General features: G+C 42.2%; 1 protein-coding gene and 1 non-coding gene across 4 annotated transcripts in view; both read left to right on the top strand.

Annotated features, from left to right (window-relative positions):
* Positions 1-25,796, top strand: part of FBXL20 (F-box and leucine rich repeat protein 20) — a 124,877-nt gene that overhangs the window by 82,010 nt on the left and 17,071 nt on the right. For 2 of the 3 annotated variants that reach the window (XM_010341802.2, XM_003931186.4), the window contains exons 6-12: positions 152-220; positions 3,590-3,685; positions 7,335-7,461; positions 10,681-10,755; positions 15,539-15,669; positions 20,244-20,304; positions 23,610-23,654. In XM_010341802.2, the coding sequence (XP_010340104.1) occupies positions 152-220; positions 3,590-3,685; positions 7,335-7,461; positions 10,681-10,755; positions 15,539-15,669; positions 20,244-20,304; positions 23,610-23,654 (604 nt within the window). The remainder of the gene's footprint in view (positions 1-151; positions 221-3,589; positions 3,686-7,334; positions 7,462-10,680; positions 10,756-15,538; positions 15,670-20,243; positions 20,305-23,609; positions 23,655-25,796) is intronic. The other variant, XM_074388691.1, reaches the window with a different exon arrangement.
* On the top strand, positions 745-894 carry LOC120367099 (U12 minor spliceosomal RNA). The gene has a single exon (XR_005581583.1). It is a non-coding gene; the product is annotated as a U12 minor spliceosomal RNA (small nuclear RNA).

The raw sequence follows: 25,796 nt of genomic DNA, 5'->3' as shown, positions 1-25,796 counted from the left end.
GAACCGAGGATGAAGACCAAATATGTGTTTTTTCCTTATATCACAGTATCACAGGTATCAACAATCAATATTACCAATAATATGTTTTATTTTTTAATGACTGGAATTTTGCCCATTTCATTTGAAACCTTTTATTTTCTTTCCCACAAAGAACCTTTGCACAAAACTGCAGGAACATTGAAGTACTGAATCTAAATGGGTGTACAAAGACAACAGACGCGTAAGTATTTTATTTTAGGAGGGTAAGTCATAGCCCCTTATGTCTGGCTGATATTAGCTTTAAATTCAGGGCGCTAACTATATCTAGCAAATTTTATCTTGGTTTTGTAGAGGAAAGATTTTTAAAAGAGAAAGCAACATCAAAGTAGAAGTGGAATAAGAAACTTACTTTGGAATTCTATCTTTGATATTTAAGGTGAAACTTTTAATAATTGTAGTCAATGTATATACAGTAGGGATACTAATAATACACATTACTGGGATTATTTATATATTTTTTTTTTTAGGCCTTCCTACATTAGCCATATTTATATTTCAAGATGCTAGTAGATATCAATTAAAAGCTACAATAAACATAATTTTATCTAAAGATTAAAATCTTAAACACAGGACTAAACAGCTTATGATACTCCGTCCTGAGAGCAGTTATTGAATGAAAATGATTCACTAAATAAGCTGAGTCTGCTTTGGTCATGATCTAAAGGAAATTAAGCTTATTTCTTCATCCTTAAGAGGCTTACAGTCATGCCTTAAACTTATGAGTAAGGAAAATAACGATTCGGGGTGACGCCCGAATCCTCACTGCTAATGTGAGACGAATTTTTGAGCGGGTAAAGGTCGCCCCTAAGGTGACCCGCCTACTTTGCGGGATGCCTGGGAGCCACGATCTGCCCGACCCCATTACTCCGAAAAGTTAGACTGTGGAGCGTGGTACTGTGTGTGTGTGTGTGGTTGGTAGGTGGGCTCTGCTTTTTTAAACTGGCGATTTGCATGTGTGCAGCCTTCCCCAGTTGTCTGAATTAACCACTTCTCTGTGCTTCTCAAACATGAAACACGTTTCTCAAGCTTCACACAACAGCAATTCGTGACCCAGCGTGTGTTTGTGATAACCTGTTTTGCCAATTAAAACTGACTCTCATTTGTTGTGATTAGAACGTTTTGCAATATTAAAAAATAAAAATGCAGCCATTGGGAAAAAAAAAAAAAAAAAGAGGCTTACAGTCACAGAAATTAGACATAGAAGGTAGTAGAAGGTAGTTATTCATTAACTCTACTAATAAGTATTTCTATAGATTGATTTAGAAATCTTTACTGTAAGAGATGAAATATAGTCACCTCTTTCCCCACCATTTCTTTATACCAGTAGCACTACATATACTTTAGATAAGTAATCTTTTAATTTTTGCTTCCTTTGAGTACTTAGTGTTATAAAGATTAAGAATTTGATCACTTGGTATCTAGAAAAGTGACATGTAATTAATGCTTTTTTGTCAGAATCTATTTTATCCCAAGACGCATTGGTGAAAACATAATACATATGTACAAGGCTACTATATTATTCATAATAGCAAAAGATAGGAAACTACAAGCATCTATCAGTAGACAACAAGGCTCTATATAATACTCAGGAGTGATTTTTCAGGAGATATTGTTAAATGATGAAAGCAAACTACAGAGGAGTTTGTATAATATACCTTTTGTAGGGCCAGAAGACTTTATATATTCTATATAATCTCCATATTTATATATTTTCAAAAAGAATGGAAATGCCAATCAACAATAAAATAAGGCCGAGTTCAGTGGCTCATGCTTGTAATCCCAACACTTTGAAGGCCAAGGCAAGAGGATCACTTGAAGCCAGAAATTCAAGATTAGCCTGGGCATCATAGTGAGACCCTGTCTCTACAAGAATTAGGTGTGGTCGCACGTATCTGTAGTCCTTGCTACTCAGGAGGTTGAGGTGGGAGATTGCTTGAGCCCAGGAGTTGGAGGTTACATTGAGCTATGATCGTGCCACTGCATTCCAGCCGAAGTGACAGAGTGAGATCCTGTCTCTAACAAAAAAAGAAAAAAGAAATGAAAACATTGGCCCACACAAAGATCTAGGAGACATATCAGCAAAAGAGAAAGTGTGACTTCTATTTGGATCCTAATTTGAACAAATGAACTTGTCAAAAACATGTATGATAATAATTGGAGAAAAATTAACACATTTAGGTATCATATGATATTAAGGAATTAAAGTACTTACCTATTAGAAATAGATACTGAAATATTTACAGGTAAAATGATATGTCTGGAATTGACTTTACAATCCTGGAATAAAAAAGTGGGGAAGAAGAGATGGAATAAGTTTTTTTTTTTAGGTGGACTTTTGCTCTTGTTGCCCGGCTGGAATGCAGTGGTGCAGTCTTGGCTCAGTGCAACCTCCACTTCCTGGGCTCAAGCCATTCTCCTGCCTCAGCCTCCCAAGTAGCTGGGATTACAAGCATGCACCACCACATCCAGCTAATTTTGTCTTTTTAGTAGAGAGGGGGTTTCACCATGTTAGTCAGGCTGGTCTAGAACTCCTGACCTCAGGCAGTCTACCCGCCTCAGCCTCCCAATAAATAAAAATATTTAATAGTAGAATATTGATAAATGCTGGGCCAGGCCCAGTGGCTCACATTTATAATCCCAGCAATTTGGGAGGCCAAGTGGGTGGATTACTTGAGGCCAGGAGTTTGAGACCAGCCTGGCTAACATGGAAAAACCCTGTCTCTGCTAAAAATATGAAAAATTAGCTAGGTATGGTGGCACGTGTTTGTGGTCCTAGCTACTCAGGAGGCTGAGGCAGAATTGCTTGAACCTGGGAGGTGGGGGTTGCAGTGAGCCAAGACTGCATCACTTCTCTCCAGCCTGGGCAACAGATCAAGACTGTCTCAAAAAAAAAAAAAAAAGAATATTGAGAAATGTTGAAGTTTACCGATGGTACATGTGGGTTCTCTGTGTTATTTACTCTTGTTTATATTTGAAGTCTCTCATGATTTGTTAAAAATTAAAATGAGAAATTGACCACCAGAAAAAAAGTCTTTAATACATAACTTACTTTTTTCAGGCCAGTACCTGATCCATCCTTTGTATACCTTGGAAAAATCCAGTTCCTACATAATATTGTTATGCAAATGATTATCTTGATTAGGGATTTAAGTGAAAAAACATGCAGAGCTTTTCTTCTTCATGTTTGACTACATGCTAGTAGATAGCCATTAGCTTTCTGGTTTTTCGGATTTGCAAAATGCATATAGGTCTCTTAGAACTCACTTAGACGTACCACACTGTTAAGTGCTGTTAACATTTTGAAATGTGAATCAAACACAATCTTCCCCTTATGCAAAATTTCATACGCAGCACAGCATTTCTTCTTTGTGAATGGTATCTGTCTCTTCCTTAATGTGAAGGGTCTTAGGATAGAAAACTGCTTTTTTAGGGGTGTGAAAATTTTACAATTCTTATATATATACATTGGTTTAATGAGAACAGTGTCTGATATACCAAGGATGTGTACTTGTCTTGTTTATTCATTATTTTCTCCTTTTTCCATTTTCAGTACATGTACTAGCCTTAGCAAGTTCTGTTCCAAACTCAGGCACCTTGACTTGGCTTCCTGTACATCAATAACAAACATGTCTCTTAAAGCTCTGAGGTAAATTTCTTATAATAAGTATGTCCAGTAATCAGAAAAAATACATACTTTAAAAAAATAACTGATATAAAGTTGGAATTGAAGGCAACTCTGTTTTATGGATATATTCTGTAGTTCAGAGTAGATATTTTCTTTTACCACTTGCCCAAATTACAATTATGTGACAAAGTGAAATGATTAGAGGTAACTAGGATTTCTGAATAGGGTAGTACAGTTTATACATGAATGGTTAGATTTTTATAAAGTCTTATTTTCAAAAAGAAAAGAGGCTGGGCACAGTGACTCACACCTGTGATCTCAGCACTTTGGGAGGCCGAGGTGGGTGGATCATGTGGTCAAGAGATTGAGACCATCCTGGCCAATCTGGTGAAACCCTATCTCTACTAAAAATACAAAAGTTACCTGCGCCTGGTGGCACATGCCTGTAGTCCCAGCTACTCAGGAGGCTGAGGCAGGAGAATCACTTGAACTCGGGAGGTGGAGGTTGTAGTGAGCCAAGATCCTGCCATTGCACTCCAGCCTCGGCAGCAGAGCAAGACTATCTTTTTTTTTTTTCTTTTTTCTTTTTTCATTTTTTTCCCTCACTATCTACCAGTAATGGCTATAAGCAGGAGACTCCATCGAAAAAAACAAAAAGAAAAGAAGGCATGCGTTATAGCCTAGTGCTTAAAACGGGCATCTGGAGCCAGATTACTAACCATGTACTTTAAGCAAACATAACTAACCTTTCTGAGCTTTTTCTTATCATCTCATAACATTTTATTAAGGTTTAACAAGATATTAGGCAACACCATATAAAATTTTGCCAGTATTTGACAGTTCACATGTTTTAAGAATGACAGGTACATGTGGCTCAACCTAATGTATATAAAGTGCTTTAAAAAGAGTCCCTGAGGGCCGGGCGCGGTGGCTCAAGCCTGTAATCCCAGCACTTTGGGAGGCCGAGGTGGGCGGATCACGAGGTCAAGAGATCGAGACCATCCCGGTCAACATAGTGAAACCCTGTCTCTACTAAAAATACAAAAAATTGGCCGGGCGTGGTGGCTCAAGCCTGTAATCCCAGCACTTTGGGAGGCCGAGGCGGGTGGATCACAAGGTCAAGAGATCGAGACCATCCTGGTCAACATGGTGAAACCCCGTCTCTACTAAAAATACAAAAAAGTAGCTGGGCATGGTGGCATATGCCTGTAATCCAAGCTACTCAGGAGGCTGAGGCAGGAGAATTGCCTGAACCCAGGAGGCGGAGGTTGCGGTGAGCCGAGATCGCGCCATTGCACTCCAGCCTGGGCAACAAGAGCGAAACTCCGTCTCAAAAAAAAAAAATATATACAAAAAACTAGCTGGGCATGGTGGCACGTGCCTGTAATCCCAGCTACACAGGAGGCTGAGGCAGGAGAATTGCCTGAACCCAGGAGGCGGAGGTTGCGGTGAGCCGAGATTGCACCATTGCACTCCAGCCTGGGTAACAAGAGTGAAACTCCGTCTCAAAAAAAAAAAAAAAAGAGTCCCTGAGGACGGGCATGGTGGCCTGTAATCTCAGCACTTTGGGAGGCCAGGGTAGGAGGATCGCTTGAGCCCAGGAGTTTGAGACCAGCCTGGGCAACATGGTGAAACCCTGTCTCTACTTAAAAAAAGAAAAAAAAAAAAAAAAGCCAGGAATGGTGGGGTGTCCCTGTAATCCCAGCTGTTCGGGCCACTGTGGCAAGAGGATCACTTGAGCCTAGCAGATTGAAGCTCCAGTGAGCTGTAATCGTGCCACTGCACTACAGGCTGGGCAGTAGAATGAGACCTTATCTCAAGAAAAAAGAAGACTTATAAATTTAGTTAAATAGAGTATAAATAATCTAAAATGTGGCTCCTTTTAGACCTTCCTTGTGAATACTGAACACATATACCTAAGATGGTTTGCTATATGGGATAATAAATTTGATAATAAAACTTTTATCATTTATAAAATATTTTCACATAAATTATTTATTTAAAAGCCTTGTGAAGTAGATTGGACGGACATTTTACAGATAAGAAATTCTAGAACGTTGTTGACTGCTGGGTACTGTGATGCAACCATGAGATGTAACTGAGTAAGATATTGCTGCCCTTAAGTTGCTCACAGTCAACTGTTACTGTGGAATAAATGCTATGATAGGAATGAGTACATCACTTTTGGGAAAACAGAGCTGTGGGGCTAATCTTAGAGAGGTTCGGACAGGCTTCCTAAAGTCACTTGGCTGAAATTAAGCTATTAATATTGGAGAATGAACTTTAACCTGAATATCTTGGCTTTATCTTCTGGGTCTTTTCAGCAGGCAGGAATATTTCAAACAATTTATGGAGTGTTTTCCAAAGAATATTAGAGAAAACTTGGAATTCGTCCATAATCCAAATATGAAGCTAAACTGATGAGAAGAGATGGGATCAACAATGAAACTAATATTTTGAAGGCAGAGATTAGACATAAGAGACCCTAAATTCAGCCTACAAAAGCAGTACTCTAGAAACATTTCAGATAAGGAAATACACAGGGCCTTTGTAATTTTTTAAAATAAAAGTTAAAAAGGCTTCATTACTACTCTGGCACTGTGAGTTGAATATCCCTATTTCAGAAATCCAAAATGCAACTGGGTGCTACTTGAGGGACTTAAGCGGGAGGATCGCTTGAACCCTGGAGGTCACAGCTGCAGTGAGCCCTGATATTGCTGCTACTGCACTACAGCCTGGGTGACAGAGCAAGACTCTGTCTCAAAAAAAAAAAAAGAAAAAGCAAAAACCCAAAATCTGAAATGCTTGAAAATCTTAACTTTTTGAGTAATTATGTGACACTCAAAGGAAATGCTTATTGGGGCACTTCAGATTTTCAGATATGGGATACTCAACCATGTAAGTATAATACAACTATTGCAAAATCTGAAATCTAAAACACTTCTGGTACCAAGCTTCCCCCTGCCCCTCCCCCCCAGACGGAGTCTTGCTGGAGTGCAGTGGCAAAATGTCAGTTCACTGCAACCTCTGCCTCCCGGGTTCAGGTGATTCTCCTGCCTCAGCCTCCTGAGTAGCTGGGATTATAGGTGAGCACCACCACGCCTGGCTAATTTTTGTATTTTTAGTAAAGATGGGGTTTCACTGTGTTAGTCAGGCTTGTCTCGAACTCCTGACCTTGTGATCCTCCCTTCTCCACCTGCCAAAGTGCTGGGATTACAGGCGTGAGTCACCTCGCCCGGCCACCAAGCATTTAAGATAAGGGATAGGCAACTGGTAATAGTGTTGCTCGATGGAGAATCTGCCTTTGAATCTGAGCTCTTTATTATTACTCTGTAAACTAGAATAAATCATTTAATTTCCATTTTCTGTCTAGAGAGCTTTGAGATATGTGGTAAGTACAAAAGGAATATAAATCTGAAAAACAGTATAATGCTTTGTTTTTGTTCATTAAGCTGGATTTGAGATGACCCTGCTAATGATGGAGTCCCATGTGAATACCACATGGATAAATTCGCTTTTTTTCTAAATATACATTAGGTAAATATGTTTTTTCTTGTGGGAAAGAATGGGAATGTTTTCATTTCTTTACTAAATAGCCAATAAATTGAGATGTTGGTGCCTTTGAAATTGGATTTAGTGATATGTTTCTCTCATTTTGTTTTATCCTAAGTGAGGGATGTCCACTGTTGGAGCAGTTGAACATTTCCTGGTGTGACCAAGTAACCAAGGATGGCATTCAAGCACTAGTGAGAGGCTGTGGGGGTCTCAAGGCCTTATTCTTAAAAGGCTGCACGCAGGTAATACTCCATGTAGGGTCTGTGAAATTCAGAAGAATCATGAGCTCTCTGTAGGCAGCCCCAAGATGTTTGTCTTGAGGGAAAGGTTAGTTGTATGTATTATTGACCAAAGACACATGCTTACCAAAACTTAAAGTGATTTCCTTAGCATAAAAGAATGAGAAGAATTAATGTCTGACCAAAAATAAACTTGAGGAGGAGGGAGACAAGGTGGGAAGATTATATTAAAGATACACCATGGTCAAGAAGAGTTTCATGCAGTTTAAATTGTGCTGAAAAGAAAACTTGCTGTGGCCAGGCGCGGTGGCTCAAGCCTGTAATCCCAGCACTTTGGGAGGCCGAGACGGGTGGATCACGAGGTCGAGAGATCGAGACCATCCTGGTCAACATGGTGAAACCCCATCTCTACTAAAAATACAAAAAATTAGCTGGGCATGGTAGCACGTGCCTGTAATCCCAGCTACTCAGGAGGCTGAGGCAGGAGAATTGCCTGAACCCAGGAGGCGGAGGTTGCGGTGAGCCAAGATCGCGCCATTGCACTCCAGCCTGGGTAAAAAGAGTGAAACTCCGTCTCATAAAAAAAAAAAGAAAACTTGCTGTGTTGTCACTGCCTGATACTTTGAACTGGATAGGCAAAGAAGGCAGTCTTAGCAATTTCCACTGGTTTTTTTAACCACCAGTGTTTCTTAAATATGCCAGGTGTATAGCAACCTGCATTTTATAGTATTGATACTTATTTCCTGCCAGACACATTACAAATCCGACATATTTTGTCATTAAAATTTTTATTATCGGCCGGGCGCGGTGGCTCAAGCCTGTAATCCCAGCACTTTGGGAGGCCGAGGCGGGTGGATCACGAGGTCAAGAGATCGAGACCATCCTGGTCAACATGGTGAAACCCCGTCTCTACTAAAAATACAAAAAATTAGCTGGGCATGGTGGCGTGTGCCTGTAATCCCAGCTACTCAGGAGGCTGAGGCAGGAGAATTGCCTGAACCCAGGAGGCGGAGGTTGCGGTGAGCCGAGATCGCGCCATTGCACTCCAGCCTGGGTAACAAGAGTGAAACTCCGTCTCCAAAAAAAAAAAAAAAAAAAAAAAAAATTTATTATCTCGGCCAGGTGAAGTGGCTCGTGCTACTTCACCTGAGGTCAAGAGATCGAGACCATCGTGGCCAACATGGTGAATTCCCTGTCTCTATTAAAAATATAAAAATCAGTGGTGGTGCACGCTTTAGTCCCAGCTGCTCAGGAGGCTGAGGCAGGAGAATTGCTTGAACCTAGGAGTCAGAGGTTGCAGTGAGCCAGGATTGCGCCACTACATTCCAGCCTTGTGACAGAGCGAGAGTTGGTCTCAGAAACAAAAAAAAATTAGGCCAGGTGAGGTGGTTCATGCCTCTAATCCCAGCACTTAGGGAGGCTGAGGCAGGTGGATCATGAGGTCAGGAGATTGAGGCCAACGTGGTGAAACCGTCTCTACTAAAAATACAAAAATTAGCTGGGTGTGGTGGCACGTGCCTGTAATCCCAGCTACTTGGGAGGCTGACCAAGGAGAATCGCTTGAATCTGGGAGGCAGAGATTGCAGTGAGCTGAGATCGCACTACTGCACTCCAGCCTAGCAACAGAGCAAGACTCCATCTCAGAGGAAAAAAAAAGAAATTTTACTATCAGTGTTTTATAGTGAAAAATAGAACGGACTATTTAGTATCTGGAAAGTAATGAGTGGATTTAAATTGTGGCTGACAAACTAAGGCTAGGCTCTACTTTGTTTTATTAATGGTTACTAAAACCATAACTTGTTCCATTAAAAATGCCCTCATTCTTTTATCATGATGAGAGGGGTTCCATTGTTTGAAAGAGAACTTCAAATGTATGACTGCTTTAAAATAGCAGCTTGAGCTTCTGGTTATTTATGGAATCCTGAAAAATACTGATAGGAATGTATCATTATAATCAGTTACTTACCATCTGTTCTCAGCACTGTAAGCATGGCACTGATCTTCTAGTGCAGGCATCCCCAGACTTTTTACACAGGGGTCCAGTTCACTGTCCCTCAGACCATTGGAGGGCCACCACATACTATGGTCCTCTCATTGACCACCAATGAAAGAGGTGCCCCTTCCTGAAGTGCGGCGGCGGGCTGGATAAATGGCCTCAGGGGGCCGCATGTGGCCCACGGGCCGTAGTTTGGGGACACCTGTTCTAGTGGGAGATGAACCCTGGATTCCTTTCTTGGCTGTTTCTTCTCAAAATTTGTTTATAAAAAACCTTACAAGGGTTGTTAGAAGTTTGAAAATTATTTTTGCTTCATGGGCCCTCAGCAAAATACTGTCAGGTATATTTTATCAGAAGTAAAACCCATAAAAGCTAGGCAATGTTTTTTTTTTTTTTTTTTTTGAGACAGAGTTTTGCTCTTGTTACCCAGGCTGGAGTGCAATGGCGCGATCTCGGCTCACCGCAACCTCCGCCTCCTGGGTTCAGGCAATTCTCCTGCCTCAGCCTCCTGAGTAGCTGGGATTACAGGCACGTGCCACCATGCCCAGCTAATTTTTTGTATTTTTAGTAGAGACGGGGTTTCACTATGTTGACCGGGATGGTCTCGATCTCTTGACCTCGTGATCCACCCGCCTCGGCCTCCCAAAGTGCTGGGATTACAGGCTTGAGCCACCGCGCCCGGCTTTTTTTTTTTTTTGAGACAGAGTTTCGCTCTTGTTACCCAGGCTGGAGTGCAATGGCGCAATCTCGGCTCACCGCAACCTCTGCCTCCTGGGTTCAGGCAATTCTCCTGCCTCAGCCTCCTGAGTAGCTGGGATTACAGGCACGCACCACAATGCCCAGCTAATTTTTTAGATTTTTAGTAGAGATGGGGTTTCACCGTGTTGACCAGGATGGTCTCAATCTCCTGACCTCATGATCCACCCGCCTTGGCCTCCCAAAGTGCTGGGATTACAGGCTTGAGCCACCGCGCCCGGCCAAAAGCTAGGCAATGTTTACTTCATCTTCTTGATTTGATAATATGAATTTTAATGTAGTCAAAACTGATTTTTAAAATGCTGAGAATCATATGAATTATACTGTTATGTATTCATAGTTTATTGTTTTCTGATCCATTGTTTCTTCGAAACTTGAAGAAACAAGTTGGCTGTATTTTGAATGTATGAATGAATGTGTACATTCTTTGAAACAATGTCAATAATAATTTTTTTTTTTAATCTTTCTAGCTAGAAGATGAAGCTCTCAAGTATATAGGTGCACACTGTCCTGAACTGGTGACTTTGAATTTGCAGACTTGCCTGGTAAACGTCCCATCTGACAACTCTTCTGTTTTAGTAATTCATTTCAGTAAAACTATTTTAAGAGCTTCAGTTATCAAGACCAGTATTGTTTTTCTACCACAACCCTGGTGACACAGTAGACACACAGATGACTCTTGACATGCTTAACAATACCATTCCTAGGGGCCTTGATATAGATACGATGGGAGGTAGCTAGCTTATGCAGAATTCCATATGAGCTAACTGTAGCTCCACCCCTTTCTTATGTACTTAAAAACTGTCTACTTTTAAAATGTAAATAATTCACAAAGTTAATATTTAAAATTGCAATCAAGCTGGCTGGGCACGGTGACTCACGCCTATAATCCTAGCACTTTGGAAGGAGAGCACATCACCTGAGGTCGGGAGTTCAAGACCAGCCTGACCAACATGGAGAAATCCTGTCTCTACTAAAAATAACAAAATTAGCCAGGTGTGGTGGCACATACCTGTAATCTCAGCTACTTGGAAGTCTGAGGCAGGAGAATCGCTTGAACCCAGGAGGCGGAGATTGCAGTGAGCTGAGATTGCACCATTGCACTCCATCCCGGGTAACAGAGCCAGACTCAAAAAAAACGGAAATGTTTATACTCTGAGAGATCAACCACAGTTACTAACATGAAATCATCATCTTATGATGCTAAAGAAAACCTATTCCTGGAGAGCTTAAAATGTGTGTGTGCCAGGTATACTGTTTCACTCCTGTAATCTCAGGACTTTGGGAGGCCAAGGCAGGTGAATCACCTGAGGTCAGGAGTTTGAGACCAACCTGGCCAGCATAGTGAAACCCCAACTCTACTTAAAAAAAAAAAAAAAAAAAAAAAAAAAAAAAAGTCAAATGTGGTGATGTGCACCTGTAATTTCAACTACTCAGGAGTCTGACACAGGAGAATCACTTGAACCTGGGAGGTGGAGGTTGCAGTGAGCCGAGATTGTGCCAGTGCACTCCAGCCTAGGCAATAGAATGAGATGCCATCTCAAAAAAAAAGTGTGTGGGGGTGTGTGTGTGTGTGTAAGCACACACATACATGCACATAGATTTGCATATGCACTACATATATTACATACACATAAATACATACCATTTGCAGGTTAGGTTTGATGTTTCTTCATCCTTCCAGCAGGCAGGAATCACAGTAAACATAAACCAATTCTACCTTATGTGTATTTTATTGCTTTTCTTCACCCAAATCTTAGTACAGGAGTCTCTTTTTTTTTAGACGAGGTTTCACCATGTTGGCCAGCATGGTCTCGATCTCTTGACCTTGTGATCTGCCCGCCTCGGCCTCCCAAAGTGCTGGGATTACAGGCGTGACCCACGGTGCCCGGCCAGGAGTCATTTTTTACCTGCATGGTGATAAAAATTCTCAGCATTCATGAGAGTTCATGCTCTGCCCAAAACTATTGAGATGATTAAAGTACATTCTTGATTCTTTGATTTTCTTGAAAGATTTAAAAACATAAAAGTTTAATACATTTTACGTTTTTTTTTTTTTTTTTGAGTTGGAGTTTTGCTCTTCTTGCCCAGGCTGGAGTGCAATGGCGCGATCTCAGCTCATTGCAACCTCTGCCTCCTGGGTTCAGGCGACTCTGCTGCCTCAGCCTCCCAAGTAGCTGGGATTACAGGCATGTGCCACCATGCCCAGCTGATTTTGTATTTTTATTAGAAACAGGGTTTCTCCATGTTGGTCAGACTGGTCTTGTACTCCTGATCTCAGGTGATCTGCCTGCCTCGGCCTCCCAAAGTGCTGGGATTACAGGTGTGAGCCACCATGCCCAGTGTTTTTTTTTTTTTTTCTGAGATGGAGTTTTGCTCTTGTTGCCCAAGCTGGAGTGCAGTGGCGATGGCGTGATCTCGTCTCACTGCAACCTCTGCCTCCCAGGTTCAAGCCATTCTCCTGCCTCAGCCTCCTAAGTAGCTAGGATTTACAGTCATGCACCACCACACCTGGCTAAATTTTTTGTATCTTTAGTAGAAATGTGCTTTCACCATGGTAACCAGGCTAGTCTTGAACACCTGACCTCCGGTGATCAGTCTGCTTCAACCTCCTTAAGTGCTAGGATTACAGGCAGGAGCCTTTTTGAGGAGAAATTCATGAAATAAAACAAAGAAGGAAAGAAAAAAAAAATACAGGCAGGAACCACCACTCCTGGCCTACAATTTTTTAACTTGGGCAGTATGACTTTATTTGTTTATTTATTTTTTTTGAGACAGTGTCTTGCTCTGTCGCCCAGGCTAAAGTTCAGTGGCACGATCTCGGCGCGCTGCAATCTCTAGATTACGGGCGTGAGCCACTGCACCCAGCCTACTTTACTCATCTTCCTCAGTACTCTCTTATAACATACAAAGGAAAGGGCAGCACATCCCTTCAGTACTTTTCTAATATTGTATGGCACAAGTATCTTTGGCCTGCTAAATTGGCATGTTTATTGATTCTTCCCTCTTGGCTATCATAGTCTAAAGATAATACACCATATTTACGTGGCATGTTTTTAGCTGCTTCCCTAATACCTCATTACTTGAGCCTTATGAGTATCTGCCTTAGCATACATTTTTTTTTTTTTTTTTTTGAGACAAAGTCTTGCTCTATCGCCCAGACTAGAGTTCAGTGGTGTGATCTCAGCTCACTGCAGCCTTCACCTTCAGGGTTCAAGAGATTCTTCTGCCTCAGCCTCCTGAGTAGCTGAGATTACAGGCATGTGCCACCATGCCCTGCTAATTTGTATTTTTAGTAGAAACGGGGTTTCTCCATGTTGGCCAGGCTGGTCTCCAACTCCTGACCTCAGGTGATCCACCCACCTTGGCCTTCCAAAGTGCTGGGATTACAGGTGTGAGCCACTGCACCCAGCCAGCATCCAGTTTTTTTATATTTGTTTCAGTTGCATGATACTGAAAACGTGCTGATTTAAGCAGTGATATTAAAACTTGTGGGATTTTGTTTATTCAGTTGTCCTTGTAACTTATGGACACGACTTGATTAAACAGATATGGCAAGAGAGCTTTTATTTTTAAACCTATACAAAATTAGTAAATCAAGAGGCTAAATTGAAGTGCTGATAGTATCTACCATGTTAAGATGTTTATACATAACTTCCCTTTTTTTTTTTTTTTTTTAAGGGAGTTGGGTGGGGAGGATGGTCTTACTATATTGCCCAGACTGGCCTTGAACTCCTGGGCTAAAACAGTCATCCCACCTCAGCCCCTGGATAGCTGAGACTGCAGGCATCTGTGCCTGTAATATTTAAAAAAATATAACATATTTGATGTGAGGTGGCTTATTATACAACAAATTACTCAGTTGGTTAGAAAACAGCCAGTTTACTTACAAAATATTTGTACTGGGTCTGGGCGCGGTGGCTCATGCCTGTAATCCCAGTACTTTGGGAGGCAAAGGTGGGCGGATCACAAGGTCAGGAGATAGAGACCATCCTGAGCAACATGGTGAAACCCTATCTCTACTAAAAACACAAAAATTTGCCGGGTGTGATGGCATGCCCCTATAATCCCAGCTACTCAGGAGGCTGAGGCAGGAGAATCACTTGAACCCAGGAAGTGAAGGTAGTGAGCAGAGATTGGGCCACTGCACTCCAGCCTGGGCGACAGAGCAAGACTCTCTCTCAAAAGAAAAAAGAGGTATTTGTACTGGTTAAAGATGGTCCCTCTAAATCATCATGAAAGAAATAAAATAGTTTATAAATCATCATGGAAGAAATAAAATAGGATTACCTGAGGTCTGGAGTTCAAGACCATCCTGACCAACAAGGAGAAACCCCGTCTTTACTAAAAATAGTAAATTAGCCGGGCGTGGTGGCACATACCCGTAATCCCAGCTACTCCAGAGGCTGAGGCAGGATAATCCGTTGAACCAAGGAGGTGGAGGTTGTGGTGAGCTGAGATGGTGCCATTGCACTCCAGCCTGGGCAACAAGAGTGAAACTCAGTAGCAAAAAATAAAAAATAATAACATAAAAATAAAAGATGGAAGAAAATGAATGCTGTGGCTGATAAAAGATTACAAGTGTCATCCACAGTTTAATTTTTTTCACTAACTTATTTGTGTCAATTTGAACTTGTAAATATATTTATACTTCTAAATTACTTATATTGTCGGTTTTTTAGGTTTTAAAATTATTTGAGGCCAGGCATGGTGGCTCAAGCTTATAATCCTATTACTTTGGGAGACCAAGGCAGTGGATTACTTGAGGCCAGGAGTTTGAAACCAGGCTGGCCCACATGGCAAAACCCTGTCTCTACTAAAAATACAAAAAAAAAAAATTTTTTTTTTTTTTTGCTGCCCACAATCATGTGTACCTGTAGTTCCAGCTACTCAGGAGGCTGAGGCACAAGAATTGCTTGAATCTGGGAAGTAGAGGTTACTGTGAAGCAAGACTGCACCAGTGCACTTCAGCCTGGGTGATAGAGCGAGACTGTGTCTCCAAAAATAAATAAATAAAATTATTTAATTGAACCTAAACTATGATGTGCTCCATGCTGATCCCAGTCCCATTAGAATCCTATTGTAGCTTTTAACAGATCCTATTATAGCTTCTTCCCTTTGCACCAAAGCTGAGCACAGATCCTCTTGCCGACTAAATCAGAAGGAACTGGAAGGCAGAAACAAAGTGTGTTCATTTTCTTTTAGGTCTGCTATCTGATGAATATTAAGCATTTCTTGATTTCCTTTTTGGTGATTATTTTTACAGAGCTATCTTTTTTCTTCTTTTCTTTTGCTAAGATACTAATATTTTTTTGCTTTTGTTTTTAGCAAATCACGGATGAAGGTCTCATTACTATATGCAGAGGGTGCCATAAGTTACAATCCCTTTGTGCCTCTGGCTGCTCCAACATCACAGATGCCATCCTGAATGCTCTAGGTCAGAACTGCCCACGACTTAGGTAAACATTTCTTGTTTAGCAAAAAAAAAAAAAATTACAGAACAAAAGCTTCCTTCACCCATACTTCTTCCTTGGAACTTTGGAATTTTAAGGTAGACACTACAGACACTTAAAAATTTTAACATAGTCCCTTATAGATGCCCACCTACTTGCTTTTTGTACATCATTTGATAACATGTAATTGGCGTAAACCAAGGGGTAACAGTCCCCAAATTCTATTACTTGCTATCCATACTAGAAAAACAATCAACATTTTATTTTATTACTTGAGATAGAAAGAAGGGTATTTACTCTTATTAGTGCTTTTATATAATTCTTTTTTTTTTCTTTTTTTTTTTACTGCTCACCTTCAGCTGTCTTGATCAAGTTATGTAATTCTTAAGTAGTTTTTAAAGGTCCGCCCTGAGGTCATTTATGTCATAGTAGTGATATCATGTACATAGCAAGGGATATACTATGTTTAAAAATAAAAAACATTCAGCCGGGCGTGGTGGCTCATGCCTGTAATCCCAGCACTTTGGGAGGCCGAGGCGGGTGGATCACAAGGTCAAGAGATCGAGACCACCCTGGTCAACATGGTGAAACCCCGTCTCTACTAAAAAATACAAAACATTAGCTAGGCATGGTGGCACATGCCTGTAATCCCAGCTACTCAGGAGGCTGAGGCAGGAGAATTGCCTGAACCCAGGAGGCGGAGGTTGCGGTGAGCCGAGATCGCGCCATTGCACTCCAGCCTGGGTAACAAGAGCGAAACTCTGTCTCAAAATAAAATAAAATAAAAAACATTCTTACAGGAATACCTCTTTCATACTGATAGGCTTTTAAAACAGCCTTATTTCTCTCTGGCTCCTCCTTAGTTTGAAGAATGCTGTGATTTTTACTTTTTGTAGAGATGGGGTTAGGCTTTGTTGCTCAGGCTGGTCTCAAACTCTTGGCTTCTCCTGCCTCAGCTTGAATTCTCCTGCCTCAGCTTCCCAAAGTGCTGAGATTACAGGTGAGAGCCACAGTGCCCAATCTGTTACTGTCTTTTGAGGCAGTGTTGCATGGGCCTGCCTCAATCTCCTGGGCTCAAGTGATCCTCTCATCTTAGCCTCAGGAGTAGCTGGGACTAAAGGTATGTGCTATTATACCTGGCTACACATTTTGTTCTCTAAAATAAACTTACATAGTACTTGTAAATTAGGTGTGGCTTTATATGCTTTACAAATACCAATTCAGGGCCAGATGCAGTGGCACACACCTGTAATCCCAGCATTTAAGGAGGCCAAGGCTAGAAGATCACTTGAGCCCAGGAATTTGAGACTGGCATGGGCTGCATGGCGAATCCCTGTCTATACAAAAAATACAAAAATTAGCCAGGAATGGTGGTGTGTGCCTTGTAATCCCAGCTACTCAGGAGGCTAAAGTGAGAGGATCACTTGAGCCCAGGAGGTCAAGGCTACAGTGAGCTGAGATCATACTGCTGCACTCTGGCCTGGGCAACAGGCAATTATCTTTCTCAATAACAGTAATAATTTGTTTAACCTCCATAGCACCATATAAGCACTGTTATATCCATTTTATAGATGAGAAAACTGAAGCACAAAGAGGCAAAGTAACCTGCTCAAGGTCTTAGCTAGTTAGTGTAGGAGCAAGTATGCAACCCAGGCACACTGGCCCCTGAGCCTATGAAGCCACTTTTCTTTTTTTTTTTTTTTTTTTTTTTTTTGAGACGGAGTTTCGCTCTTGTTACCCAGGCTGGAGTGCAATGGCGCGATCTCGGCTCAACGCAACCTCCGCCTCCTGGGGTCAGGCAATTCTCCTGCCTCAGCCTCCTGAGTAGCTGGGATTACAGGCACGCGCCACCATGCCCAGCTAATTTTTTGCACTTTTAGTAGAAACGGGGTTTCACCGTGTTGACCAGGATGGTCTCGATCTCTCGACCTCGTGATCCACCCGCCTTGGCCTCCCAAAGTGCTGGGATTACAGGCTTGAGCCACCGCGCCCGGCTTGAAGCCACTTTTCTTACATGTAACAATCATTGTCAAGCTATACAACTTTCAGAAAACTTTTTTCTGATGATTACCTGATGACTGACAATAATTGTTGAAAGAACTTTTGCAGTGGCTCACAACTGTAATCCCCTAACAGTGGGAAGCCGAGGCAGGGGGATCACCTCAGGTCAGGAGCTTGAAATTAGCCTGGCCAACATGGTGAAACCTCATCTCTACTAAAAATACAAATGTGACAGGCATGGTGGCCTACTCCTGTAATCCCAGCTACTCAGGAGGCTGAGACAGGAGAATTGCTTAAATCCAGGAGGTGGAGGTTGCAGTGAGCCAAGATTGTGCCACTGCATTCCCAGCCTGGGTGGCGGACTTGAGATTCCATCTCAGAAAGATAAAAAAGAACATTTGCCTACAATATCAAAATTTCTTAAGAGAACGTAGACTTGTTGATTAAAATTAGTAATATCAAAAGCCTCGAGTAAAGTATTCCTTAGGAGCTAGGGAGGTAATCAAACCTCTCTGAAAATCTTACACATTATCCTTTAAGACTTTAGAGAGAGGAATCTTCAGCTCCATCTCCCTAAATAGTTTATTACATTGTTAGAATGGAAAAGCTCTCAACTGCGAAAATCAAAAGTTGGGTTTTAATCGGATCATGTTTTCCCATTAGGTAGCATTCATTTCTTTCTTTCTTAAAAAAATTTTAAGATTATTTCTACTCCCCTGCAACTGTGAAGCCTCTTATTTTTATTTTTAATTTTAATTTTAATTTTTTTGAGACAGAGTCTGGCTTTGTTGCCCAGGCTGGAATACAGTAGCACAGTCTTGGCTCACTGTAACCTGCTCCTCCCAGGTTCAAGTGATTTTCATGCCTCAGCCTCCAGAGTAGCCAGAATTCCAGGCATGTACGGCTAATGCCTGACTAATTTTTTTTTGTATTTTTGGTAGAGATCGGGTTTTTCGATATTGACCAGGCTGGTCTCAAACTCCTGGCCTCAGGTGATCTACCCTCCCAAAGTGCTGAGATTACAGGCATGAGTCTCCTCACCCTCTTGGAATTAAAAAAAAAAAATTTTTTTGAGACAGTGTCTTGCTCTGTTGCCCAGGCTGGAGTGCAGTGATTTGACCTTGGTTCACTGCAGCCTCCACCTCCTGGGTTTAAGTGATTCTCTTAATCTCCACCTCCCAAGTAGCTGGGACTGCAGGGGCACGCCACCATGCCCGGCTAATTTTTTGTATTTTTAGTAGAGATGGGGTTTCACCGTGTTGGCCAGACTGGTCTCTCAAACTCCCGACCTCAAGTGATCTACCCACCTTGGCCTTCCAGCGTGCAGGGATTATAGGTGTGAGCCACAGCACCTGGCCAGAATTTAAATTTTTTTTTTTTCCGAGACAGAGTCTGATTCTGTCACCCAGGGTGGAGTGCAGTGGCACAATCTTGGCTCACTACAACCTCTGCCTCCCGGGTTCAAGCAATCCTTCTGCCTCAGCCTCCCGAGTAGCTGGGACTATAGGTGCGTGCCATCACAGCTGGCTCATTTTTGTAATTTTAGTAGAGACAGGGTTTTACCATGTTGGCCAGGCTGGTCTCCTTACCTCCTTACCTCTCCTTACCCACCTCGGTCTCCCAAAGTGCAGGAATTACAGGCATGAGCCCCCATGCCCAGCCAGAATTTTAAAATTTTTTTATGGAGATGAGGTCTTGACATACTGCCCAGGTGGGTTTTGAACTCCTGAGCTCAAGTGATCCCTCTGCCTCAGTCTCCTGAAGTGCTGGGATTATAGGTGTGAGCCACCACATCTGGCCATCATTTATTTCTCATTGATTTTCCAGTTGTTAATTATTTCCTAAAGTTTAGCTTTTATTTTTTGAAAGTTAAGAGTTTTATAAGCAAACATGTCTTTGTTACTATTATACAGAGGTCACCCAACTTTTCACAGAAGAGAGCTACTTTTGATTCCCCAATCCTGTGGTTGATATTTAGGTTGGAGTTTAACAGTTGATTAATAAGAGGTGAATGACTGCCAGCTCAGCTTCCCTTTCTACTGGGCCTCTCTGGGAGCCTGTGGAAGGAAGCAGTTAAGAATTTCATATTTGGGACAGACCTGTAATTAAGCAGTCCCTTTGTCACATTTTTTTTAAAAGCAACTTAAATCTAAGTGAACCTACTTCTAAAACAGGGAAAGAAAATAATTCACTTCTGCAAGAGATTAACTGAAATAGAGTATTTATCTCCATTTCCTTTGTTTTCTAGGAGCAGGCTGCCCTCTGAGGGTAAGCAGTATGCCATCAAGAAGGCTTTTAATGCATTTCATGCATTTTGACATTAACTACAAGCTTCAATTATATTCTGTGTTCATTAATTGCACCACCCTGAAATGTGGTATTTATAGGACCACTTTATGATGACTCCATGAAAATGAATGGCAAGATCTGTATGGAGACTTGCTTAGTTGTTAATGTCATTCTATATTATAAAGTTCTTAGAAAATAGGAGATTGTTTGCTTATATTCTTACTGTTTTAATAAACTTAGTTTTCAGGGACCAAGAGCTTGACTTGCACTTTTTTTTTTTTTTTAAACAGAATATTGGAAGTGGCAAGATGTTCTCAATTAACAGACGTGGGCTTTACCACTCTAGCCAGAGTAAGTATTTTCTTTAGGTTCCATAGGTTTGTTTCCATAGGTTTTGTTAGGGTTTTTATTTCAGAAGAACAAGCAGCAAGGGAAATGTGAAATGGTAGCAGAATTGGGGGTGTGAAACCAGGTTTCGTGCTATAGCTACAGACCTATTGACACCAATAAGAATACAAACTGCTCTAGAAATGCACACATGCATTGGCAAATATGACATCTCTTCATGAGCCTTTTTTTTGTTGTTTTTAATTTAAAAAATTTTTTAAGATAGGCTCTTGCTCTGTCACCTAGGCTGGAGTGCAGTGGCACAATCTCGACTCACTGCAACCTCTGCCTTCCAGATTCAAGTAATTCTCTTGCCTTAGTCTCCCGAGTAGCTGGGATTACAAATGTGCACCACCACTTCCAGCAAAATTTTGTATTTTTAGTAGAGACAGGGTTTTGCCATGTTGGCTAGGCTGGTCTTGAACTCCTGACCTCAAGTGATCCAGCCACCTCAGTCTCCCAAAGTACTGGGATTACAGACGTCAGCCACTGTACCCAGCCTGTGAGACTTGATTCTCCACAATTTCGTAAGATAATAAATTAAGCCCGTGCTTCTTGGTACTTTGTGAAAGAAACTTACTTGGTTATTTTGGCATATGACTAGTGGATGAAATTAACATTGAGAACCACAAGTCTGTTTTTATTTTTATTTTTTGAGATAGAATCTTGCTGTGTTGCCCAGGCTGGAGTACAGTGGCGCAATCTTGGCTCACTGCAGCCTCCACCTCCCAGGTTCCAGCGATTCTTCTGCCTCAGCCTCCCAAGTAGCTGGGATTACACAGATGCACACCACAATGCCCGACTAATTTTTGTATTTTTTTTTTTTTTTTTTTTTTTGAGACGGAGTTTCGCTCTTGTTGCCCAGGCTGGAGTGCAATGGCGCGATCTCGGCTCACCGCAACCTCTGCCTCCTGGGTTCAGGCAATTCTCCTGCCTCAGCCTCCTGAGTAGCTGGGATTACAGGCACACGCCACCATGCCCAGCTGATTTTTTGTATTTTTATTAGAGACGGGGTTTCACCATGTTGACCGGGTTAGTCTCGATCTCTTGACCTTGTGATCCACCCGCCTCGGCCTCCCAAAGTGCTGGGATTACAGGCTTGAGCCACCGCGCCCGGCTAATTTTTGTATTTTAAGTAGAGAATGGGTTTTCATCACGTTGGCTGGGCTGGTCTTGAACTCCTGACCTCAGGTGTTCTGCCCGCTTCAGCCTCCCAAAGTGCTGGGATTACAGGCATGAGCCACAGTGCCCGGCCAGCATGTCTGGTTTTAAATGAAAGGTTTTAGGAGATTTTCTATATTCTTCTGAAGATTTTAATACTTGGATGGGTTTATAAATTACTGTATAGTAATACTTAAAATTATACTGACTTTGACCAGTGTTGTGGGACAAGGGGATGGTCACTTGCTTTTAGGCAGATTGATAGAATACTAATTAGGTGGGGGCCAGCACATGGCATGACTAAAGGAGCACATGGGCCAGATGTAGTGGCTCACGCCTGTAATCCCAACATTTTGGAAGGCCAAGGCAGGCAGATGGCTTGAGCCCAGGAGTTTGAGTCCTGCCCGGGCAACGTGGCGGAATTTCATCTCTATAAGAAATACAAGGCTGAGCGCAGTGGTTCATGCCTGTGATCTCAGCACTTTGGGAGGCCAGGGTGGGTGGATCACAAGGTCAAGACATTGAGACCAGCCTTACCAACATGGTGAAACCCTGTTGCTACTAAAAATACAAAAATTAACCAGGCGTGGTGGCGCACGCCTGTAATACCAGCTACTCAAGAGGCTGAGACAGGAGAATCAACCGAGAGGTGGAAGTTGCAGTGAGCCAAGATTGTGCCACTGCACTCCAGCCTGGGCAACACAGCAAGACTCCATCTCCAAAAAACAAAAATTAGCCAAGTGTGGTGGCGCATGCCTGTAGTCTCAACTACTCGGGAGGCAGAGGTGGGAGAATCACCTGAGCCTAGGGAGGCAGAGACTGCAGTGAGCCATGATCACACTACTGCACTCCAGCCTGGGTGACCGAGTGAGACCCTGTCTCAGAAAAAAAAAAGAAAAAGAAATTAGCATGACACTAGCTCTGAAACACTAAATAATTCATCAGTGCTGGGCACAGTGGCTCATGCCTGTAATCCCAGTACTTTTGCAGGCCGAGGCGGGCTGATCACCTAAGGTCGGGAGTTTGAGACCAGCCTGACCAACATGGATAAACCTCATCTCTACATTTTTTTTTTTTTTTTTTTTTTTTTTTGAGACAGAGTTTCGCTCTTGTTACCCAGGCTGGAGTGCAATGGCGCAATCTCGGCTCACCGCAACCTCCGCCTCCTGGGTTCAGGCAATTCTCCGGCCTCAGCCTCCTGAGTAGCTGGGATTATAGGCACGCGCCACCATGCCCAGCTAATTTTTTGTATTTTTAGTAGAGATGGGGTTTCACCATGTTGACCAGGATGGTCTCGATCTCTCGACCTTGTGATCCACCCGCCTCGGCCTCCCAAAGTGCTGGGATTACAGGATTGAGCCACCGCGCCCAGCCTTTTTTTTTTTTTTTAAGTCAAACCTGTGAGTTCACACAAGGGGTTTCACCACCATCTTGGCCAGGCTGCTCTTGAACTCCTGAACCTGTGATCCATCTGCCTCTGCCTCCCAAAGTGCTGGAATTGCAGGTGTGAGCCACCGTACTCTGCCTTTTTTTTTTTTTGAGTTGGAGTCTTACTCTGTTTCCCAGGCTGGAGTGTAGTGGTGCCATCTCTGCTCACTGCAGCCTCCACTTTCTGGGTTCAAGCAGTTCTCCTGCCTCAGCCCCCTGAGTAGCTGGGATTACAGGCGTGCACCATCATACCCAGCTCATTTTTGTATTTTTAGTAGAGACAGGGTTTCACCATGTTGGTCAGGCTAGTCTCAAACTCCTGACCTCGTGATCCGCCCACCTCAGCCTCCCAAAGTGCTAGGCTTACAGGCCTGAGCCACCTTGCGTGTGCCCCATCTCTACTAAAATTACAAAATTAGCTGGGCATGGTGGTGCATGCCTGTAATCCCAGTTACTCCAGAGGCCGAGACAGGAGAATTGCTTGAACATAGAAGGCGGAGGTTGCAGCGAGCCGAGATTGCACCATTGCACTCTAGCCTGGGCAATGAGTAAAACCCCGTCTCAAAAAGAAAAAAAAAGAATTCATCATTATATTTAATATTACTTGTTAGTTTTCTGGCCTTAAAGTTTTCTCATATTTTAAATGTTTCTACTGTAATGTTTGGTTTTGTACTTTGTAGAATTGCCATGAACTTGAAAAGATGGACCTGGAAGAGTGTGTTCAGGTAAGATTATAGATTTTAATTCAGAAATACAGTATGATAGACACTTAGATAAAACATGACATCAGAACGTCCAGTTCTCTGCCCTAGTGTAGGACTCTATAGTACCTGACAGCATTGCTGATTCTCCATTAAGTAAGACATCTTCCAGGCAGAGGTGCTCATGGTGTGTATCACACAACTGTGGAAATACATGTCATCAGTCAGGTTGCTGTTAGAGAAAAAGGAGGCCTAAGCATTCAGGCCATAAAGCCATTAAAAATATTTCTTTAGACCTATAAAGTTATGATACTAGTAAATAATTAAAGCCACATCACATGGATCTATATAGCACTGCCTTTCCTTAACTTTGCTGTATTCTATATCCCTGGCATCATTAGCCCTGGAGACCTGACTCTTCATAGAGCTATGCCCTTAGGGCAAACTGATCTCCTTATTAACAGCTTTTATTTTTTATTTTTGAGACAGAGTTTTACTCTTGTTGCCCATGCTGGAGTGCAGTGGCACAATCCCAACTCACTGCAACCTTTGCCTCCTAGTTTCAAGCAGTTCTCCCTCGGCCTCCCAAGTAGCTGGGATTACAGGCATGTGCCACCATGCCTGGCTGATTTTTTGTATTATTAGTAGAGATGGGATTTCACCATGTTGGCCAGGCTGGTTTTGAACTCCTGATCTCAGGTGATCCACTCGCCTCAGCCTCTCAGAGTGCTGAGATGACAGCTGTGAGCCACATTAACAGTTTTTATTACCAATTTTAAGAACTTTTGAGATTATTAATTGATCAGGGAAAAACTTTAAAGACGGGACTCCAAAAAAGAAAGAGCAATTAATTTTTTAATGGTAAAAATAAAGAAAGGGAGATATGTCAGTAACTGTAAAAGGCACTTAAAAAATTATTTGTTGTGTGGCACTACTTAACAGCTGTAAGTTCTTACTAAACTAAAACTTGTTTACATCCATTTATGTCTTATAAATGCCTGAGTGTTCTCTATGTCCCTTTCAGTGTTAGTCCTTCTAAACGGACATGCCTGCCTGCTTGCCCACCTGCTTTTTCTACCATTTTTTTAGTCCCCGTGAAGCTATGTGTAATAGAAAATAATAAGCTCAAGAGTTGGAGAAGAATTTGAAAAGAAGTGCTGATTTACTTTCAGTCCTAACATAAATATGAAAACTGTTCTTCCTACCTGAATGTTGATAGTTAACCCAGATTCCAGCAGTGCCTGGCTTCCACCTTTGGGAAAATAACCCAAGTTATCGATGTTGAGTTGTGGCATGCTTTATTAAAAATTTTAGGATGGGCTAGGCACACTGGCTCATGCCTGTACTCCCAGCCCTTTGGGAGGCTGAGGCAGGCAGATCTTGAAATCAGTTCAAGACCACCCTGTCCAACGTGGTATAACCCATCTCTACTAAAAATACAAAAATTATCCAGGCGTGGTGGCGCACGTCTGTTATCCCAGCTACTCAGGAGGCTGAGGCAGGAGAATCGCTTGAACCTGGGAGGTGGAGGTTGCAGTGAGCCAAAACTGTGCCATTGCACTCCAGCCTGGGCAACAAAGCAAGACTCCACCTCAAAAAAAAAAAATTTGAGCATGTTCCAACTTTAATTTATTTTCATAGAGCACTATATTCTGATTGCTTTCTCTGGTGATTCTAAAGAGATAGAGCAAAGTCCAGTGAGTAGAGCCTCTCAGGTTCAATCAGTTCTCCTGTCTTAGCCTCCCAGGTAGCTGGGATTACAGGTGCCTGCCACCACGCTCGGCTAGTTTTTGTATTTTAGTAGAGAACAGGGTTTCAACATGTTGTCCAGGCAGGTCATGAACTCCTGAACTCAGATGATCCACTGGCCTCGGCCTTCCAAAGTGTTGGGATTACAGGCATGAACCTCTGTGTCTGGCCCCACTCAGACTGGTCTTGAACTTCTAATCTCAAGCAGTCCTCCTGCCTCAGCCTCCCAAGCATTTGGGACTATAGGCACAAATCACCACATCTAGCTACCAAGGGGACAGATTTTATTTAAAAAATAAAATACATTTTGAGTAGAGCTGTCCAGAGATGAAGACTAGAGATGACTAGATGTATTCAAATGTAGCCTGAGTGGATTCTCATAGAACACGTTCTGGTAGCCAATGGAATATAAACCGA

The sequence above is a fragment of the Saimiri boliviensis genome, chromosome 17 (genome assembly GCF_048565385.1).
Source record: "Saimiri boliviensis isolate mSaiBol1 chromosome 17, mSaiBol1.pri, whole genome shotgun sequence".
Taxonomy (NCBI): Eukaryota; Metazoa; Chordata; class Mammalia; order Primates; family Cebidae; genus Saimiri; species Saimiri boliviensis.
This window is presented reverse-complemented; position numbering and strand designations above follow the sequence as displayed.